The 22,278-nt window shown below is 45.1% G+C and overlaps 1 protein-coding gene across 3 annotated transcripts in view; it reads left to right on the top strand.

Annotated features, from left to right (window-relative positions):
* The window catches only part of scaf6 (SR-related CTD associated factor 6), a 42,846-nt gene that overhangs the window by 4,599 nt on the left and 15,969 nt on the right, over nucleotides 1-22,278 (top strand). For 2 of the 3 annotated variants that reach the window (XM_075875595.1, XM_075875593.1), the window contains exons 3-13: nucleotides 1,585-1,772; nucleotides 2,716-2,853; nucleotides 4,806-4,882; nucleotides 5,652-5,726; nucleotides 5,874-6,018; nucleotides 10,933-10,983; nucleotides 11,864-11,902; nucleotides 12,102-12,239; nucleotides 13,001-13,252; nucleotides 16,044-16,410; nucleotides 21,154-21,471. In XM_075875595.1, the coding sequence (XP_075731710.1) occupies nucleotides 1,585-1,772; nucleotides 2,716-2,853; nucleotides 4,806-4,882; nucleotides 5,652-5,726; nucleotides 5,874-6,018; nucleotides 10,933-10,983; nucleotides 11,864-11,902; nucleotides 12,102-12,239; nucleotides 13,001-13,252; nucleotides 16,044-16,410; nucleotides 21,154-21,471 (1,788 nt within the window). The remainder of the gene's footprint in view (nucleotides 1-1,584; nucleotides 1,773-2,715; nucleotides 2,854-4,805; nucleotides 4,883-5,651; nucleotides 5,727-5,873; nucleotides 6,019-10,932; nucleotides 10,984-11,863; nucleotides 11,903-12,101; nucleotides 12,240-13,000; nucleotides 13,253-16,043; nucleotides 16,411-21,153; nucleotides 21,472-22,278) is intronic. The other variant, XM_075875594.1, reaches the window with a different exon arrangement.

Here is a 22,278-nt window from a genome sequence, read left to right as displayed (position 1 = left end):
TCATTTCACAGAAATTCTGGTGTTCGTGTCATTGGTTGGGAGTGAAAAACTAGCATTGTCCGTTTGAGGTAGACGAAAATGAATTATGAAAGAAACTTTGGTTCGAAGGAATTGGAGATTCGATTTTGCAACTCCTCGCTTCGGGGTGCAGTGCGTTTGGGTTCTCAGCCACCACGCATACATGCCGTGGCGTACTGTTGGTGAGCTCTTTATGTGCATCGTTTGCTGTTCGGAGTACACACATCTCGGAGTTTCTTCAGTATAGGAGAGGCTCTACTGTCACCCACGAGGTGGCACAAACGACCCACAGTTGTGCTTTCCATGTGTTGTTGCAATACATGCATCCATCTAGGAGCCTGAGGGCGTCTGAACTTTGTGTTTTCTCGTGGCATTGTTAGCATAAACCAAGAAACGAAGCCAGGCTAGCAATAGGGAAGGCGATACGTACGCCATCTGTTTGCACTATTGTGACATACACCTGAAAGTGTAGCACAAGCATTCTAATTATTTTTTTGATATGGGCTTGTCTGCTGATTGTTCGGTACAATTCAAGATCCTGTCGCAATTTTCGTCCCCACACTTTTGTGCTGGGTTACATGTGAGTGACAGCTTTGACATTCGATGTGGTCGTGTTATTCACACATGGGATTCTTTTTCTGCTGACATCTTCGTTCGACGCTCTGCATAACCTTACTGCCTGTTCTAACTCGAGCAAATCTTTTTTCACCACTTGGTTTTTGAGTAACAAGTCTAAAAAGAATTTCACAATGTTCCAAGCTATTGCTAAATTAAAGGATGAAAAAGGTGTTTTGCCTGGATCACACATTCTTGCACTTTTCTAACAATCGCTATTTATTTTATCGATTGTACCAGGGTGGCGTCACTGGCTTTTAAAAACTTCAAGGTGTGTTTTTGCAAAGTTTACTTACAATTGCAGCCTCATGCTGTCCAACTTTGGTAATTGTGCACCTCTCATTGTCTAGCGGTGACAATTTATGGTCTTTACCCGCCACAGTGGTCTAGTGATTGTGGTGCTTGATTTCTGACCTGAAGGTCATGGGATGGAATCCCAGCTGTGGTGGCTGCATTTCGATGGAGGTGAAATACTAGGATCCTATGTATTTACATGAAAACACCGCATGCTCGAAATTTCCACAGCCTTCTACTATGATGTCCCTCGTAACCATGTCGTTCTGGGACGTAAAGTTCCAAAAATTATTAACTTGAGGTTGTTTCAGTGGTGACTGCCAATTATGGACTCTTTTATGGATACATTCAGCAGTGCTGACCTTCTGTAAGTGTCCTTTTGTATCTCTAACAATTGAACATTTGTACAGTGGGCTTGAATGTTTGTGCATGTGAAAATCACTTCAAAAATGCATTTCGTGTGTCACAACCTTATTGACACGATGCCATAACGTGCAAAGCTGTGAAATTATTTGGGTGAAAAGTTGAGATGGCGGCGCCCATGATTCTGAAACTGTCGTCTGCAGAGCCACCTACTTGAGCGGAACTATACGGCATTTTCAGTGTTGATTGCCGTCGTTGACCAACTTCTTTTTCGTCGTCACTGTCCTGCTGCAGTATTGAAGCCGAAAGAGGAAGTGCCGCCGACGATGTCGAGCGCTCCGCCGGCTCCCATGCCATGGCAGGCAACGTCCAACGTGGCGCTTGCTCAGCTACAGCAGCAGGTGCAGGAGATTCAGGAGCAGATACGACAGAGTGAGGTCAATTTGGCCGCACAACACCAAGTCCTTTTGCAACAGCAACAGGTGAGCGGGAGAGGGCTAATTTAGCCTGGTTGAGGCTTGTTGAAGCCACGGGCTTAACCAGAATGTTGATTTTTTAGGCGTTACCAGAACTCGGAAGTGGGATGGGGGGATAAGAGCCTGGGTGTAAGTGGGCAGGGGGTAAAATAATTATTGGAGATAGGGGTGGGGGTGATGTCAGCATCTCCTGGAACGGTGTTAATGCGGTGTTAGTGGAGTGCGTACAAATCTGTACTTGAAGCTCAATAGAGCAATGGTGCATGGAAGGAGTCGAAAATGAAGATGTGGATAAAACCTTGAAGCTGATTTTCAACAAGACTTTATTTATTGTATTTTCATTGGGCCACATCAGTCCTTCAGTTGAAGGGGCTACATACTCGGTGCTAAAATTTAAAAAAAAAAAAAGAGGGAGGGGAATTACGTTTCAAAGCCATGATTAGGTTGAGGCATGCCATAAGTGGAAGGCTCCGGAAATTTCGACCATCTGGCGTTCTTTAGTATGCACTGACATTGCACAGTACATAGGCCTCGGGCAGAACCTGCGACCTTAAAAAAAAGCTACTATTTTTGCTGGTTATGTCTGTGCTTTCTGGTATTCCAACAAAGATAGATCTATGCCGTATATTTCATTGTGATGGGTTAACGGCTCAGTTTTTGTCATGGGTTAATCTCATGGTAAGGGGGTTTCATTTGAGGGAGTGTATGTGCCTGTACTTTGATTCAGGTGCGAGATAAGTCCTGTTAAGTCGGAATTAATCGAAAGCTGTGCACTTTGGTGGAAATAATAAGCGTGATCATTTAGTTTGAAACTGGTGTTCGGTAGTACCTCATCACTGTACTAGAACACTCCGATCGATTATCGTGTCTTGAAAATTTTCAATTTCGCTGCAGAGTCTTCCCAATTCATCTGATGTCCTGTGTCTAATCTTATCATTCTGCATTCCAGGTGCAGTTAGACGAGGCCATACGAAAGGCCCAAGATGACAAGCTGATGGCTCAGGCAAAGAGCTGTGACATAGAGATTGCAGAATTGGATAAGATCCTTCAGCCTATCATTGAGTCTTGCACCAAGGATTCCATTTCGGTGAGCACATATTCGTTGGGCATTTCCTAGCACTGTGATGTAATGGTTCGTTAAAAAAAAAAGGTTGGAATGCTTCAGCTTTAACGCTTTCTCATGTACTAACTTGTGTATAACATTTAGAGATTGTCTGACGTGTTTCTTTTGCACTGAGTACTGCTCCCACATTTAACAACTTAATGTATGTTCTTTTCCAGCAGTATTGTCTGTTGGCATCATTACTTCTGATTATCGCACTACTATTAAGAAAGTGAAGCAAACTTGAACATTTCCAAGGCTCTTCTCGCTTTACACATTTAACTGCTGTGTACAAAGTCTACTGCTTATCCTGTTCTGCAAGACATGAAGATGTTTCCCAATGCTTATTGATTTTGCTGGTGGCTTCTTATGAAATTTTACCTCTTTGCTCTAGAACTGATACGTTGATTTCATTGTTTCGAGCTGTTTTACTATACTGCACACATCATGCTTTCACTAATCTGAAGTCCTGAAAAGTTCCTCATGCTTTGACTTGCTAACTTGTTAAACACCACGACACGTGACTATAGGTTCTTTCACGCAGTACCATTTTATGAACGTCTTGCAGTCTACCTCAAAAGAGTTCACGGTTTCTCATTTGACAGTTTCGTGATGAAAAACTTATCGATACACTTCTTCAAAAGCGTTGAAAAAGCAGTGACTGCGAGCTGTCTGCGAGGCTTTACCTTCATTGTAATCTACAAATACTATGTTAGTTTTTAATGTCCCATCAGTTGTCTTAGCAGTTACGCACTACAGCCAACTCATAGCGAGTCCAAGACTTGAATACATTGGAATGCTCTGGTCACTCTGTATATCTAAGATTTGCTTTAATGGACCCTGCAACGCTATTAACACCTTTTCAGCATGGTCAGAAAGCAGTGTCGATTAGTAGCCGAGGCTCCCGAAAAAAGTGTGAGCCAAACATTACAGCACAGCACAAATGATGGCATAAAAACAAAGTCTGTGGCTGTTGACTGATTTGAGCATTGTGAGCTGCACGGTTACCCCGGCCGTCACAGGATGGCGCCACGAGCCCAAAATGAGTCACGAATATTAATAAAAAAAAGCAAAATGAAGCGCTCATGGCATAATTCATGCGGACAAACATGCTTCTTTTTCCCTTGTCGTCCCCTCCCTGTGCAGCTTTCAGCAATCTCTGTGGTATGAGAGGTAAACGAGAGCTTATAGAGCATGCAACGAATCCCTGTAACTTCATTCGCGCTTGATGAATTCGAAAAATTTTTGTCACGTGTTGATTCGGGAGGCAATGAATCCATTTGATGATTGCTTGTAGAAGTGTTGCAGGGCTCGTTTAAATGCTGCCTATTTCAAACCAAGGCTTTCATAGAATTCAGTCTCACTTAGCTTCCATGGCTAAAGCAAGAAAAAAAGAGAAGCGCCATTGGCAAGGTGTGTGATATGTGCTGATTTGATGCTCGGACTGCTCTGAATCTTTATCGAAGCTGCTCCAGATAGTCCACATTAGTTGTTAACATAAGACAGTGCCACTCTCTTGACAGTCAGTAATGTGTCTAACTATGGTTGCTTATCTCTCTGCTCAGGCGATGTGAAATATATATATATATATATATATATATATATATATATATATATATATATATATATATATATATATATATATATATATTTTTTTTTTTTTTTTTTGAGCACATCAACTTGGAACCAACTTTCAGTATCTCGAGCAGCAGTCTTTACTATCCTGGAAGTCTGAATTAATGCGTGCGAGTCAGATGCAGAATTCAGTGGTACTGCATTTCATGTGCACTGCACATGAAAATTACGAACACTCTCTCCTGTGTGGAAACTGCCTGACTGTTCTGTAGTGAGAATTTTGCTCTGTGTGTGCTCTCTTGAAGAGTATTTCCCTTGGAAATGTTTTTTGTCTCAAAAGTACGAGTCCTTCATTTTTACAGGCAGGAAAGGGCTGGATTTTTTCTCACTCAACCACCCCGCAACGTAATGAGCTAATAAGCCAGTATCTGCTCAAGAAGTAAGCAAAGATAAGAACACCTTGCATTCTGTTTCTTTGACAGTGTCGCACTTTCCCGACGCATCATTCAGGAATCGATCTCTCTGTTGTCCTGTATAACCTCTTGTCGCTGCTAGTTCGCTAGACGACTTCACTTTTAACTCATCAAACTTCAAAAGATGCTAAAAAAGAGAAAAATGATTTCTGTCATGTTAGTACATCGGGCTTTCACAATACTGGTAGCAACACTCTTGTCTCGAGATGATACTTGGTAGGCCAGAGAGCACGCCAAAAGAAAACGCACTTGGCGATGCCTCCTCAAAACTATTCTCTGCGACATTGTCAGGTTTTGACGATGTCTACTACGGCCTATATAACCCTTTATTGCTGAATAACTACGTCATATTCCAAGGACAATAAAGACCTAATGAATCTAGTCTGAGGAAATTTTATGCAGCCAGAATAATATAATACAAAAAAGAATTGAAATTTATGATGTTATGCTGACATTCGGGTGCTGTGGTTTATGGAACAAAATTTACGATTGAACTTTTGATCACACGTTTTCCCTTTTAATAACAAACATATGGTGGAAAAATTGAAAATAGATTTCTGGAAGAATAATTTACCAATTGAAACTTATTTTATCTTTCATATTGGTATCCCTTTTATGTCACAAGTTTGCACTTTGTTGTGTAAAGTGCATTGCATGTTAACATTTAAACATCTAGTTGAGTTCTCTGTCTTCTTGCTCTTACGTTCTAAATGCTTCTTGTCTTCTTTTCCTCAGAGTCACCGTGCCGGGCGCTCCTTTCGACATGAAACTGCACATTGTGTACTTGATCAATGATGTCTTGCACCACTGGTAAATTAGCCACTTCTCTGGATTCCAACTTTTTATTTGTCTTCATTTCTTGCGAGCCCTCTACCGCCATGCTCTTTTGCTCGAGAAACCTTTAAAAAACAAAAGTCCTCTCTCTCTTTTTTTCGGTTGTGACCGTGGCGTGCGCAGGAAAAACGTCATGCTCCTGGATCTCTTTTGCAGCGTGCGGAAGAACGCTGATGGCTTGAAGCAGTCGTTGGACAAAGTTGTCGTCCCAATCTTTTGCACGACCAGCATTGGCGTTGACGAGGAGAAAGGCCAGAAACTTGCCAAAGTGAGAGCTCTCTGCCTAAGTGCACTCAAACCCCAACCTTTTTTACCCACCCCACTATATTGGCACGCTTCATACCACACTGAGAACCCGGTGTTGGGCACTCTACATTAACATGCTTTTACGTAGGCACGCTTTCGTTACACTAAGTGTGCCTACGCAAATGCATGCTTAGATTTTGCTATATATAACGATTTATATAGGTCATAATTAAAAATTTTGTTGAAGTTCACTAAAAAACGGACGGACAGAAGAGGCTGACAAGGACAGTGCTTGCTCCTTGTCAGCAAGCGCTGTCCTTGTCAGCGTCTTCTTTACGTCCGTTTTTTAGTGCACTTCAACAAAATTTTCAATTATGAACATAATCCAGCTGGCCCAACTTGCCATCTTGCTGCTTTATATAGGGCGTAAAGCATACCGAGGGATTACATTCACATGCTTCAGATAACACTGACAGCATATCACACGTCACACCTTGATGTTTGGCACGCTTTGCTATAGCCTGTTTGTGGGGTCTTGCAATGAGCCACACTGTCTGAACACATGGACACAACCGACTTGGTCAAGCAACCAAATACTTGGCACGCTAAGCAACCTTATACAATATTGTAATACAAAACTCAAGCAAGCAACGTAGACAAACACAAGGTACCGCGAATGCAGCATCGTAAATGTTTGCAGGGTTGGAAGTGGGCTTTAGTCTTTCAGAGCAGCTTTGGGGGCAGGAATAATAAAGTATTGGAGCAGCAAAAGGCGCGTTTTGGAGCAGCTCTGGAGCACCGAAAGGCATCACTGTAAATTATAATTTTCGCTTTCTCTTTGCTTTCTCATAAACACAAAAAAATTCAGTGCTGTTTACTAAGAATTTAATGCTAATCAAGTGACCAGCTTACCCCAAAAGGTTATATATATATATATATATATATATATATATATATATATATATATATATATATTTCTTGAAAGTCTTCCTGGGTTCGGTCGAGTTATAAGTCATCAGATGAAGCGGATGAGCAAATAGAAAATGATGCTTTATTGCCAGCGTTATGGCCGGGGACCGGCCTTCATTAGGGCATACATCCTCATAATGTATACATAATGTACGCCCTGACGAAGGCCGGTCCCGGCCGTAACGCTCGTAATAAAGTATTGCTTTTCGTATATATATAGGAAGAGAAGAAACACAACTTTGCGGTTGTCTTAATTTTATTACCAATGGTTTCTATCGGTGAACTGGTCTTCGTCAATGTTTGCGAACATATATATATATATATAACATCAAAGCTTGAAGCACAGCAACTCAAGACTAGAGATGAACTAATATAAAAAAGTGATGTTCTCTGAACCAATAGGGCTCTAGAAACATATTTGCAAGATGTTTCAGCGCGCGATCAAAGGAAAAAGGACAGGGTAGACCAACTAGCCCAAGCTTCCACTCTTGTGAGTTACATTTCTAGAAACATGAATGTAAAACCTTATGTTCTGGTTATTGAAGTGCCACAGTGGACATAAGAACCGCAAAGAATTTTAGGTGGGCTCGCCGTGCCATTGCTGGGTAATTTGTTTTTTTATTTTTATTATTACCATAGGGACTATATGGACACTCGACAGGTTTTTGCTTTCGCCGCCATGTTCTGTGTGAGCTACAAGTTGGTAACATTTTCTGCGCTTCCTATGCTCTACCCGCGCGAAAAAATGCATTAGCTGGGGCGGTGAGCGCTGCTCAAGCAGAGATTAAACGAGGCGGCCGATCTCGTCGCTCGGAGGGCGCAGGCGCTAGCATCCCACCGTGTGTTAGAACAGCCGTCGAATGCTCTAGCTGAGATGAAACACGCCGCCTGTTTTAAACGAGCGTGAAAAAAAAAATACGCGGAGGAGGGGGGGGGGGGGGGAACCATTGCTCGAGCAGCAGCAGTGAACTTTGATTCGAAGGGCGTGGTTGCAATAAACTGGCACGAGCGTTCCGGCAAGCATCAGCGCAGGGCTCTTAAACTGTTCTACGTGGTGTGCTCTCAACAGGAACAGATTGTGGGATAAGAACATTTCTCCCAGGCGCGGCCGTACCTTTCTCTTACACCAGTGTTTTATAGAATGTCATGATGTCGGATCCAAAAGAGTTAGCTTCCAGCCTTCGAATTGTCACGGGGTTGCGAGATCGACCAAGGCAGCAGCCGCTGTATTCATGAGTGAATTTTATTTGGGCAAACCTGTGCCCGGAAAGCGAAACGTCACTCTACAAGCAATACAAGCTGTAGAGTGATAGCAGCAAACCAGAGCATTGGCCATCGATAACCTGCCAAGCAGCAAAGTGCGTCGGCATTTACACATGTTCCATCCAAGATTCCAGCGTTATCGCTAGCAGCTGTGTAAGTTCCGGAACAAATTCTAAGGTACACGTTGTACGCGTAATCTCATTAAAAAGTTTGAAAAATATTTAGATTGTCCGCAGTCATTCGGGCGTGGTTTGCGCAAGGCAGCGCTACACGCGTAACGGTGCAGTAGCAAAAATAGAAAGGAGCGCGTACTGCATTACCATTATAGCTTTACAAATTATTGCTATTGCAGTCACCTCTTCACCGGTGAAACTGATTCTTATTTTTTTTTTTCAGTTTATATGGTTCAGCTAACAGCTTCGTAGTTAAAACATGTATGCATAATGAGGCATGCACACAACCGCCACCTTAACAAGATGCATGCATGAACCTAAATACGACCTGATCGAACTGATTTGATATAGACGCAATCACGTCCTTTGTATAACTTACATGTGTTGCTCGGTCGATGATAAAACTCGACTAAATTGAATGTTGCTCACGCAAATTGCCATTTTGGCACATCTTGGCGTAGCAGGTCAGATTGGCGCAGAATGGTGCAAATGGTGCAGTACTTCCACCCCTGTGTTTGACTCACCACGAGGGATCTTAGGGAAACAACCTGCGGTTGCCCCCCACCTCGTGGATTCCCCTCAGGAGACGTCCATCCACGATCGCTGCCAAAGCCTTGTCACTTTTTCGTGTGCACCGGCCTGGCCTCTCCGCCACCAGCAGCGATGCTGGAGCCAATGTGCTAACTTGAACTCGTGCGAGCTCAGTGCCACCTCCCGTGCGCTGGCTGCGAAACCTAAATGCGGCCTATCTGCGAGGCATGTGTGCGCCACTAGGTGCGAACGACTTTGCAGGGGGTGATAATACCACCACATGCTTTACACCAGCATGTTTTGTGACATAAAGCAAGCCAGTGCTTGATGACACGCTGACATTGTGCTTGACATCACACCTTACGTTGGACATGAAGTTTACCGAGGCATTACATTGGCATGCTTTAGATAATGCTGGGAGCAACAAGACGGCACGTCACTCCTTGATGTTCGGCACACTTCAAACCTGCACGCTTACTGTTCTAAGGTGGTGGCACAATTTATTTCACAAGGTCGCACTTCATGTTGGACGTAAAGCATACCAAAGCATTACGTTGGCTTGCTTTATGTCACAATGGGGGCACAACATCGCGCATCATACCCTGGTGTCCTGTGCTGTCATTTTTCTCAAATATTTATGTTCAAATTAAAGGGGAAGTCTGCAATTGACCCAAAAAACCCAAAGATTTAACCTATTGGGCTGTAACTTCGTTAGTTCACTCAATGTTTGCGTGTCCTTGTTGAGTGTGTTTGAATGGAAGCACTAGAGCTAACATAGAATGGATGTAAGAAGCAGTTGAAGAATTGATGTGTGGTCCAGTTTCCGGAATTCTCCCCCCCTCACCCAATCATCCTGTACCCTCTTCTTTTTTTTTTTCTTTAAATTTGTCTGCTGTAGTGCTTGCCCTTCAAACATAGCGTGCCAATTCTCCCAGTTCTCATTTCTTGTTGAACATGCATATCAGGTATTGTTTTTCACCGTACACCCATCAGAGAAGAACAGTGCTGGGAATTTCAAATGGCTCTTCTATTCTTGACCTACCCATGTCTTTTTGTATGCCATGGTTACAGATAAGCAAAGCAGCCGAACTTTCTTGGCAGTAAGTCTGTCCCAGACTTTAAAGCAAGCTCTTCAATCAGCCCCCTTCTTATTTATGAATTGCTGCTTCAATGTTATGAATTTCCGATTTCTCCAACTAGTGTTTTTATACCGGGGTACTACTGTGCATAATTGCATAAAGTTTCAGACAGCTCTGTGATCATTGCCACTTTAAAGGTGACGTAGTTCATGATGAACATTGCATTGCTGCTGTTCTGGATGCTGTTATGTGTGTGCCAGTTTGCACCTGTGCTGAAAATATTACATGCTTTGCCAATATTTGTCACTTGGGATCGCGACACCTGTTCAGCGATTGCAGTGCCCGGCGTAAGTAAGGTGTGGCATCACCTCTTGCAAGTGCATTTAATTGCGAGAAATTAGTGCATGGCATTTGACTGGCAGCGGCGTTCTGTGCCCAGTCATTTAGCAGCCACATTAGCGGATTGGCGGCTTTGTATTTCTCTGTGCATCAGTGCTAATGAACGAGTGGACCTCTTTGATAAAGGAGCCATGGGAGGATTGTGCAGCCTGTTTGCATTTGTTGATAAACTGCCATGTTACTCTGACTAGACCATCCAATGTAGGCTTATACCGCGATACAGACCACAACAATTGATCACTTACTTGTCAAGCTATGTCCAGGTCAGAATGTTAACCTGATAGCTAACCTCTGCATTACACTGACTGCCAGCCTATGTTTTCGTCTGCAAGCTTTCTGATGGACAGTAGTTTGGCTGGTCTAGTGATAGCCTGCGAATGTGTACTGTTGCTCTACGTGCTCTATGCGTTGGTTGTTCCTCGTAGACCGTCCCCATGCATTGACCATTCGGTTTTTACAAACGGCGTGTGATGAGTGCTCGATTGTGGAATCGCACCAAGTATGCATGTTCCCTTTTTACAGTTGCTGAAGCTTTGGGAGACCAACAACTACTTCCCGGCGTCAATTCTCGAGGTAAGCATTTTAGTAGACTTGCGTGCCACTACATACCTTGAAGTCTGGCCTCTTGCACCTGAGAGGGCAGGATGAGCACGTGCCTCTACTTGTTTCTTGGAAGGCAGAGCAAACGAATGCCCATTTTGTTTTTCATTAAGTTTAGATTATTAGCTACCGAAGTCGTGGGTTGCCCACCACTTATTGTTATGCCGAACATTATTTTGAGTGAGAGCACGGCGGCATCAGTATCTGTTCAGGTATGTGAGCTGAAGAAGGGACACACTGTGCTACGGGAACTTGAGGATAAGCCATCTGACCAGTGAACCCTTCTACATTGGCAAGCTTGTTGGAGTTGAGGCTTTTACTACGAAATGAATGACGAGATAGGCGGTCATTCGAGCATGCCCATTTTCATTGATCTCTACCACTTGAAGCAGACATACAATGCATTTAGGGGAAGCTTAGGGAAAGTAATATATACCTTATTCTAATGGGGAGATTTTCCTAATGTGCAAGAGCACTTCTCTGCGATGCATATTTGCCTTACTATTGGCGGAACGAGTGGTTCTTCGAGTAAAAACGAGGTCTTAGTTCCGCGTGCTGGGGCTTGTATTACCCGTGTCTACATCTAGACGGCCGAGTCGACATTTTCCGGGCTCGAACAAATTGCTTTTAGTAAGAGGCTGCCCTCCATCAGTAGTACGAACTGCATAGCAGAGAAGCGCTGTTGTTGATCAGGAAAATTGCCCATTGAGCTCTAGCAGTTATATGAAGTGAAGTGAAAGTGGATCAATAAAATTGGGCGCACAGCGTTTAACTTCTGCATTGCATGGCTAGCGAATGAAAGGACACTTGTAACTTTCCATCTAACAGACGCTGCTTTTCCGTTTCTCCGCAGCAACTCAAGAACCCGGCGATTTCACTAGCAAACTACCAAGTAAGTTGACCTGGTTACTTCTTTTCAGCTCTTTGGTGAACATCGTATTAACAAGCAGACTTCTACTTTTAACAAACAATGAGGGTTTAGCTGGGGTCAAATACCTGCCATGAAAAAAAATACCGTGTTCAAGTCAAATACACACCTGCTCTTATTGTATTCAACGCCCCTGGTTGCTGCCGTTTCTCTCTCTCTTCAGGCCAGCCTCATAACAGAGCATGCGACAGTCATCACATCAGTGACAAGTGCCGTGCAGGTCAAGTACTCGCAGCTTCAAAAGCAACACCAGGACTTTGTGGCGCACCTCACAGCGCGGCTACAGGCACTGCAGTTTGGGGTGAGTAACTGGGGGATTTTTTTGTGCTCGCTGGTCCCAGACCATCTTCAGCTGGCTTTGTTTTTTTTGTTTGGTTTCTAATGCCATGTGAATTATTGTGGGCAATTAAGTTTTATTAATTAAAGGGTCCCTGCAACGCACTTGGTGGTCAGAAAATGCTGCCAAGGGATAGTTAAAGCATCTGAGAACGTGTGCGAGCCAAACTGCTGCATGCGGCCCGGAATTTACTGTCAATTTTCCGCTAGAAATTGCTCGCTCTTCTCCCAACAAATGATGCCATATACCAAATCACTGTGACTTACACCCCATGTTCACGGGCTTTGGTGGAATCGAGCACTGTGAGCTGCGTAGTAATCGGTACCGCCACGGATTGCCGCCATGTGCGCATTATCACAGTGAAGGTAAGTTGCGCACTTGAAGAAAAAAGAAGAAAACGTACTCTAGGCCATGACGTGCGCTGACAAAGAAAGGCCACTTGTTCCCCTCTTGTTATCCCCTTTCCTGCGCAGTTCAGTGCACTCGATGACATGCAAGGACAGAGAAAGTGCTTGAAGTGTGCGACAAGTCCTTGCAACTCCGCTCGTGCTTGACGGATTTTAAAAATTTCGGCAGCAGTCTATGCGTGATGCAGTAAGCTCGGTTAAAGGAAGTCATCCGGCGATTTCTCGGAAAAGTGTTCAGGGGTCAATTACTAATGTCTTCTTTGTCGGACAGCGTAGTTGTGGTTCGAGTGAAGTACCTTGTGCAATCTGTGTCTCCAGGTGCTGCCCCCTGCAATGGCAGCACAGGCGGGCCTGACCGGCGTTTCCGCCCTGCCAACGCCTAGCATGCTGCCGCAAGCTGCGCCCGCACCAGCAACGACGACCGGCCAGGCGCTACCCATGTCGACTGGTTTGCCTCCGCCCACGTCGGTCAGTGCCCCGGGCCCTCAAGTGGCGATCGGCACGGCCGCCACACCGGTTGGGAGCACTGGCAGTGAACAACAGCCTCAGCAAGCTCCTGCTTCAGAACAGGCGAGTGTGACTCCTGGCCTTCTATCATCGTCGTCACTATCATCATTATTCTGCTTTATGTCCTATGCAAGGGCGTGATAGCATCAGGCCCTTGCATAGGACATAAATATCCTGTTTCATTTGCATTCCATACCCAGCAATAGCACTTGATGATTGGTTAGAATCTTCCAAGGTTGAAGACTGGGCGTGTTGGTAGAGCATTACTGTGCACTATATAGCTTGACTGATCCACAGGACACAACAAAAAAGCATACACACAAAAGCACTGCACTTCAACCGTTATAACAAAGTTGCATTTTACACAAAAATAAGTTCGTTAATATCCGAAAACTTGTTTAAATGGTTTGTGCTTAACACTATGTCTATTGCAAGTCTTTTTTTTATTTACTTCATTATAACTCTATTTCATTACATCCAGGTTTGTTATATCGAGGTTTGAGTGTATATGTTCTGGGCAACACCCACTGTGCTTGTTACTCATAGGACGCAGCGAAAGCTGTGGCGGTAAAGCATGAAAGGCTGATCAGCCCTTAATAGTGAACCACAAATTCATATGCAGGAAGCTCGAATGCTTGTTGATAATTGGATGACTGTTGGACTAATTGTGCAGTTGGTTTAACGTGGCAGTTATTCCTTCCACAAGCCCATCTTATCATACAAGGGAAAAAGCCGGTATCAGCGAAGTCTGAAGGCCCTTAGTCAAAGAAATCCTTTATCCTAGTCAAAATCAAGAAATAAATTGGCAAGGGCACGTAAGTGCATAGTCAGGATAAGTTATACAACCGTTGGTCTTTAATACCGTATTTACTCGCGTAATCCTCGCACCTCCCACATCGCCCAACAGAAATACGATTTTTTTTCCTCAAGTAATTATTGCACCCCCGAAAATTGCCCCAATAATATCGCCTGCTCGTTCCAGCCATTGATGATGATAGCACGCACTATTTGGCGCCATATCTTAAGCATCAAGCGTACTATTGCACAAAAATTCAATCCAATTCAAGCCAAAGCGGCAAGTGCACGTTGCAGCGTGTTTTGTATGTTGTGTCTGTAATCTTGTCAGGTTATAGGGCGATACAGAAGCTACACGGCTGCTTTCAAGTTGAAAGTGATTGATCATGTACTAAACAACGGCAACAGGGCCACCGGTAGGCCCTTCGGAGTCGACGAGTTTTGCGTTTGCTACTGGTGATGGCACCTGAAAGCCACCAAGATGCGCAGGGCCTGCCGTGTGCATAAGACTGGAATTGATGATAAACTTTATTTCTTCAGAAGGAAACTGCAGACGATTCTGTTAAATAGCCATCAGCCCAATACTGACATCGTACTCTTACCTTTTGAGGGCTCCTGTTGAGTGATGAACGCTACTGCTACGCCCACAAGCTTTGCGTTTGGTATTCTAATTCTCGACTATTTGCTTGCACATTTTGTGTCTCAAGTAAATCTTGCCTTGTGTTGAACCTGTGCTTTTATTTTTGAGGTAAGTTTTAAGTAGTATTTCTCAAAGCTTGCTGTTAGTTGCTGGTGTGAAAATCCCGATTTGCGACCACTTTTTTTTTTTTGCTCTGTACATTTTCGTGGAAAGTTTTCCTCACATAATTCTCCCACCGTCCAACTTTGCATCGGTTTTCGGCCAAAAAAAGTGCGAGGATTATGGGAGTAAATACAATAGTAAGACCAACTTTCAAGTAAAGGCAAGCATGTCAGGGGGGGGGAGGAGTAGAAAGCTTAGTGGGCAGATGCTAAGAAGTTTGGAGGGATAATGTGGCGGCAGTAATCACAGGGCTGGATAGATTGGTCAAACATAGGAGAGGCACGGGAACGTAAGACAAACCACTATTGCTGACCACACTTGTAATCAGATTCATATTCAGCTCGCTCTGTAGAGTCTTAAAAAATAAAATGATAGGCGGTAACTGAAAAAAAGAGAGCACAAAAGAGAGGGAAAGGGGCTGAGCACGTAGTGAGAAAGCCAGGTGAGCACTGGTTATTCGAGAGTAACAGTCTGAATTCCAAGCGAAGGCAAGCGCACGTAGAGGAAGCAGAAAGTTGGGTGGGCAGATGAGAGCAACCCCTTAACCATTTTGCACAAGCGCAGATCCTTGCTCATCTGTGTCCCTACACCGTTTTGGGTGAGTGTGACTCGTCCGCTTCAGATATCTCCCCGTGAGCTTTTTGAATAGGACTTGGTTGTTTCCAAGCTAGTTCATGTGTTGCATCACAGATGGTGGCATTTGCTTGCCAATTACTTTTATTTAACGGCCATTTCACATTTTTGCATGACCTGCGTTCACTGATTAGAAAATGTCCTCCGATGAAGACTCATGTGTTTCTTATGCAGCGTCACAGAACAGAATCCTTTTGTCATCGTATGGCTCTTTGGACACTAATTATTCAGATATTGAAATTTACTTTGATGACTTGATGTGTGATATTCGCCAGTTTCTCTACAATGACATTGTTTTGGGATTTGTGAAAGAAACTATTAGACCATAGGACAATAAACTTCGATATGCTAATTTAACTTAATGTTAGCTTCATTTTTTATTTCGTTGATCAAAACATGCATTTTAGAAGAGAGTTATTCAATATCAAGTTGAAAAAAAGCTGTTGGTGGGAAAATTCGAAAAAAAAATAAAACAATTAAGGGGTTAGAACTTTTATGGGAATAAAGTGGCCACAGCAAGCACAGGACTGGATTGATTTGGCAAAGCATGGGAAGGGCCTTTGTACTGCAGTGGGCACTGTCAGGCTGATTGATAATAATGAGATTCTTCGTGGGGCCTTGCAGGAAGCCACAAGCCAAGACTCTGCCGTTACTGGATCTGAGGTTGGAGGTGGCACAGGCGGAGATGGCGACGGTGGAGGTGCCGGCGGTGGTGGTGGCAGCGCCAATGAAGGAGATGAGTCGCAACAGCCGTTGGAAGCGCAAGCGAGCAAGAGCATCCCGGAATCGGACCCTCAACTGGCTCAGGGCCACAGTCCGAACGTGGGTCAGGGTCCAAACTTGGGCCCCGCCTCGATGCCCGACGATGGACTCGGTAGTGGGCATCCTTTGCCGCAGGAACAGCACCCATATGGGCCAATGTCGATGAACATGGATGGCATTCCGCCGCACATGATGCCCGATCAGATGCCATCGAGAGACATGAGGCCAGGTTGGTACCGGCTTTCTCTCGCTCGTTTCACTACAACTGTTGTGTCTGTGGGATATGTTGCTGCTAGACCAGTTCAATGCTTGCTCCTGGATGTGTGTTTCTCTTCCTTGTCTTCGTGCACTTGCGCAAGAACCACTCAGGCGAATTTGTTCAAACTAGGTCGATTCGCAGTTTTGCTTCCAGCTGGTTACCACAGAACTTCGTGGACTTGCTGAAGTATATTTGGTGTATGAGTGCTGTAAGCAGTAGTACTATCTGGTGCCAGTACGTAAAAGCAACGATAGCATGAAGGGAAAGGTTGGCATTCTGGCTTTGTTTTTCTGGCATTCTGGGGGGGAGGCACAGGACTTTCTAACTACACTACTAGTTCACAGTGTCACGGGTTTTACACTTATTGTATTCACCATCACTGGTACTGAGGCGTATAGGGTCAATACTGTGGTTTGTCGGACCCCCTAAACTACTCTGATCAGGTCGCTCTGACTTCCATATTGGGCAGATAATATCAGCGTGTCCGGGTCCGTAAGGAGGGCTTCACGATAATTTGTGGTTTGCAAAGCTTGTATGGCCATTCGCCCTTTTTCAAATGCGGAACACTGCCACAGTAAGTGGTGAAGGTCTGCACGGCAGCGCAGCTCGCAGTGATTGCACATCACTGTCGCATTATATGGTTGTCGTCATTTTGCTAAAGAGTACAGTGTGTGCAGAATTTGCGTAGACGTTATTAATGAAGACTTCTTGGGAGCGTGAAAGCGGACATTTGCTGGAAAATAGGACTGGTGGGGTAACCCGCGCAATGCGTTTTTTACTAGCATGATGCAGGGACGTGCGTACGTTGTGCATTGTGGCTACCGAGGGAGCCATTTGACTTGAGAACTCATACGGGTTAACCCTGAGGGGTGGGGGTAGAGGAAGATTGGTCGACCCACCTGCAGAAGCAGCAGTGGCGTGTGCCGCCGTATTGCCCTCGGGCACACCAATATGCCCCGGCGTCCAAATTATTTCTATTGACCTGTCAGCTTTTTTATGCCTACGAATGATGCTTTGAATAGCAGCAGCTGTAGCATCCTCCGACGTGGGGCGAAATATTTCCGAGTAGGCAGTAGGAGGGGTAGAGAGTCGGATGAAAGCGATTTATCCCTTCTGTGGATCCATACCGACAGTGTACCACTCCACGTGGGAATGCTCTGCCCCACAGGGCATTCCTCCCATTCCCAGCCCCACCCCTTTTCCTCTTGGGAGTCTGCACTGCTCAGCTTACGCTGGCAGGAACAGCAGTAGCTGGTCCAGCGGGCTCGCAGGGTCGCGCAAGGCAACGGAGCCCTGGACTGAGGGCCTCACCCAAAGAAGGCTCAGTGTGCATTTGTTATTAATAAAAGTTTATTCTCTCTCTCTCTCCGAGTAGCCGGCGTGCGAGTCGGTAAAGACACGAAGGGGTTTCTGTATAGTGTATGGGAGGCTTGCAGTCGCTCCCCATAAGGCAAGTAGATCGACATGCATAGGGGTACCGTTCGGTTGATGGCACCTGCATGCCCCAGTGTACTCGGTGTTCTGCGCGCAGATCCATGCTATACAAGCTTCGCCGTCGGAGAGGGCAGCGTCTGTGTATATGTCTACGGTATCTAAGCTCGCTTCCTTGAGTTGTCGCGTGGCAAGAAACTGACAGGCAGTATTATTGTGACAAGATATGAGGCGATGGAACAGTCGAGAGGCTATTGGAGTTTCCCATGGGGGTAAGGACTGATTAAGAAGAGGTGCATCATCATGCCGGTGACAATCCCAGGTCAGAAAGCGACGACCTTGCGGCGTGATTTCCAGGCGGATGTGGTGTCGAGTGCGAGCTTCACGGATGACGTTTTGCTCAGAGAGAGCAAGCCCCCTGCGCCTTCAAGGGTGGATATCTTAGTGTGTTTGGGGAGCCCCGCGATGGTACGGAGAGCCCGTTAAAGGCGTTCCAGATTTTGGATGTCCGTTGGAGAGAACATGTATATGGGTGTGCCGTACAAAATCTTTCCAACGGCCGCAGCTCTTGCGAGAGTGCGACAGGCTGGTTGTAGTGCACCTCAGTATTTGTTGGACAGACGACGTATCATATGTAACGTGGCTGGCCATGCCTGCCGCAGACCACGTACCCACTTTTGTGGGCTGTTGCAGCTGGCTATTGGTAAACCTAAAACTGATCAGCGTTGATACTTGTACAATAGTCAATTAGAAAGCATTAATGCACATACCTGAGGCACAATAGCAACACGTCAATATTCTGTGGCGTGTCCCTTTATTCTAAAGATGGCATACAGAAGTAATTCTAAGGACCGTAGCGTTTATCACGCTGCGCTGGCAATGAAAAGGCAAGTGTTTCCAACGCTTTGCTAAGACGAACCAGTGGTGGCACCTACCCGTCGCTTTGCGTTATATACCTTATCGCCTCCGAGACGGGTGCGCACGCCGCGCGCTTGCGATATCAGAGGCCATGTTTCGCTTTCCAAGATAACTGACAGATAGCGCTCATTTATCACGTGCCTCGTTGCGCTCGTTCGCCTCCACTGCACGCATTGGGGCACTCTAACGCAGCGCCTCCAAAATGCCATTCACCTATTTTCTCGTGCAGATCAAATAAACGTTTTGTTCACTCTCTCCATACGCAAGACTATTGTCTTTCAAGGACATTTGCAGTGAAACATGCAGATAAGGGGTAATTTTTCCCCCCTTTTTTTAGAAATCTCTATTTTATCCTGAACTCATACCCTTGTCACACCGGCATTTGGAAGGCCTTCGAAATGATAATCTACTGGACTCGGTGCTCAAGCTCGAGCAGCTGTACAAAACTTTGCGAAGGTCGTTCAGTCAATTGTCTATCATGTCAACGAAATACTCCACAACTCTTAAGATTTTGATAGCCATTGAGCAATGGAAGCAGAAACGGAGCAAATGTGCCCTCTCATTTATAGCATGTTCAGACTCGTACCTGCAAAATTTTTAATTAGTATGCAATCAGTATTGGTGAGTGCCATGGATTACAGTGTCACAGTTCCAGCAGCAGTGTCACAAGTTCCATAAATGTCAGTGTACAAAAATATTGAAAATTTTAGGCGCTGAAACACTTTTCAACGTTTGCTTTTTCAGACTTTCTGGCCAAACTGCAGTTCTGAAACGGCGTTAATTGAAGCCCTACCTCTGCTGCGTCTATTATAACATAGGTTTGAACTAGCACTCTTGCGAGTTCATCCACTTGAGTTCGTAGCCAAGTCCGAAAGGCAGCTTTGCAGCAAAGCTAAAGTGGGATAGGTGAGACGTGTATTGAAAATCTGAAGGGGCCATTGTCATGACAATGTCATTATGGATAAGCACCAGAAATACACAGAGACGTGAAGGATGGAGGTGGTAAACACACCAGCATGGCCTAATTGCTGACGACGCTTATGACAAGCATCTTCAGTTAACTGCTTCGTAGGGCTTGTGCCCTACTGCAGTCGTATGTGTACTGCAGGCATATAACAGGTGATATACAAACCATGCTAGCTACGCAGCGGCAGCGTAGCGTGTTTGGGATATGTGTGACACGGTCATAACTAAAATGCATGCTTATTGTGTGTTGCACGTAAATTCTAATCAATGTTGCGAGGTAAAGCAGTGCCAGACGTGACGTGCCTTCCCATTCTGTGCGACACAGTTTCATTAATTGTTGCTTGTAAACTGCGGTATGTCTTGGAGCTTGATGGGGCAGAGGACATCGGCGCCGTGTGGTCTCAAAAAGAATTTAGTATAGTTTAAAGTTTGACACATTTGAGAAGGCACATGCAACGGAGCTGGAAAAAAAAATTTTGCCAAGAACGTGCCTGATGTTTCAGGATGGAGGCGGGGGCAGTCATGGCGACTGTTGCGAGAGTGACCTTTGCCTATGTCATTCTCTCGTTGACAACCATATGCCATTTCCTTTCACTCACTGTCATCACTGTATCAACATCTTACACTTTGTATTCTGTTTGGTTCTTGCATACCTTGGGAAGCAGTGTAGTCGATGAATGTGCAGATTGCGTCAAGGTAAATTCTACTTAGGATGACAATCAAAACATTAGTTGGGAAATATTTGAGGTCTTCACAAACATCTTGCCTCCCATAAATCACAGCATGTACAGTACTCACAGATTGAAACACGGCATCGTTTCTTTTATATAGCATCTACCACAAGAAATTGCTCGTGAGAACTCTGCTCAAGGTTATGTTGGCTTTGGTGTAAGCGTTCAAGTCAAATTTGCTTCGATATTACACAAACTCTAAAAGCAAGAAGCTGAAGTATATGCATTACTGAGCCCTAAATTTTCGTGCTTTAGTTTGTGAGTACTGTACTGTCGGCCATAAAAGTCAGGATCTGCAGCATGAGGTGGAGCAATGGAAAACTACATTGCTGCGTCAACTGCCATCACTGGCATGGTGTTAAGGCCATCGGCCATGGCCTCTGCGATAAGATCCTGCAACACGGTGTGTTGCCAGAGCTAATCGTGGAGGCCATGGCCGATAGCCTGGATACTAAGTCATTTAACAGTAAGTGGCTCGACGATGCAAATTTTCTGTCGTTGCTGCTCGCACTGCAGATCCTGTAAAGTTTTGTTGCTGACAGTATTTTTCTTAATAAACCTGTGCTGCATGCAAAGGGAACTTGCTGCTGCTGTCGCAATAAACAAGTCACAGAGCCACGGGAGTTTCTAAAACGTGGTGATTCCTTTTTATTTTTTCCTGGCTTAGGTGGCATGAACCACGGTTACGGAGGCCCCATGCATTACCCGGGCGATTCATACGGAGGCGATTCATACGGGGTCGATTCATACGGGGGTAGCGGCCACATGGGTGGCAGGGGTCACATGGGCGGCGGTCACATGGGTGGTGGAGGGCCACCGTACATGGGCAACGGACCTCCACCACCGATGTCGCACTTCGGACCCCAGGGACCGCCCCACTACGGCATGCCGCCTGGCTATGACCACCCACCACCACCCGGGTACATGCATCACGGAGGTCCCCCGCACGGCCAGTACGGTGGCATGCCACCTCATGGAATGCATGGTGGGTAGTTTTTGCCTCTCCGTCTGTTGCCTGCATGCTCTCAGAGAAAAACAGTGGCTCTTTACTCGATTCCATTCCTAGCCAGCAATGCTCTGAAAGCTGCATAAGTGTTGTGTGGGCATTGAAAGTCTTGTGTTGTAAGCCTTGTGTGGACATCAGAAGCCTATTACAGCAGCTTGGCAGATAAAGGTGTTAGATTCCTAGATACAGCAGTCACAGTTCCTTGAGGACAGAATGCAGAAGCACCTTGTATTTCAATTGGTGCATGTTAGAAAACTACAAATGTACAAGGTGAACACGTGCTTGACTCAAAATCAGTCTATAACTGAATCGCGTGCTCGTTGCGCAGACAGAAGCAGTCTTTTTTGCTTGGAATAATGGAGGGCTCAGCTGAGAGCTGGCATTTGGGGTGTCTTGACCTTTCTCTTGTGTGCCCTGTCTCTTTGACACGTGTATTCCTGCCTTCCATGTTCTGTTCTTTGCTAGCTACAAAATTTACTCCCGTATTGAGAAACGCTCTTTGACTTCAAGTTGACTTGCCGCCACCTTCAATGCAGCACAATTGCTTTTTGAACGAGTCATCTTTAGGCGATGCCAAGGCAGTGGTAATGCATTTAAAATGCATTGCCTTGTGGCAGTGGCAAGTCAAGTTTAATTAAAAAGCATTTCTAAATACGGGGGGTTAAGCTAGTAGCTAAATTTAAAAAAAAAGGCAGCTTTAGAACTGCGAAAACAATTGGGTGTCAGAGTACAGCTCATTATGTGTCTTTACTTTGTGGTTCACTCGCGTACTTGTGCACGTACGCA

Source organism: Rhipicephalus microplus, chromosome 10 (genome assembly GCF_043290135.1).
Source record: "Rhipicephalus microplus isolate Deutch F79 chromosome 10, USDA_Rmic, whole genome shotgun sequence".
Classification (NCBI taxonomy): domain Eukaryota; kingdom Metazoa; phylum Arthropoda; class Arachnida; order Ixodida; family Ixodidae; genus Rhipicephalus; species Rhipicephalus microplus.
Note: the sequence above shows the minus strand (reverse complement) of the source record. Positions and strands in the feature narration are given on the sequence as shown.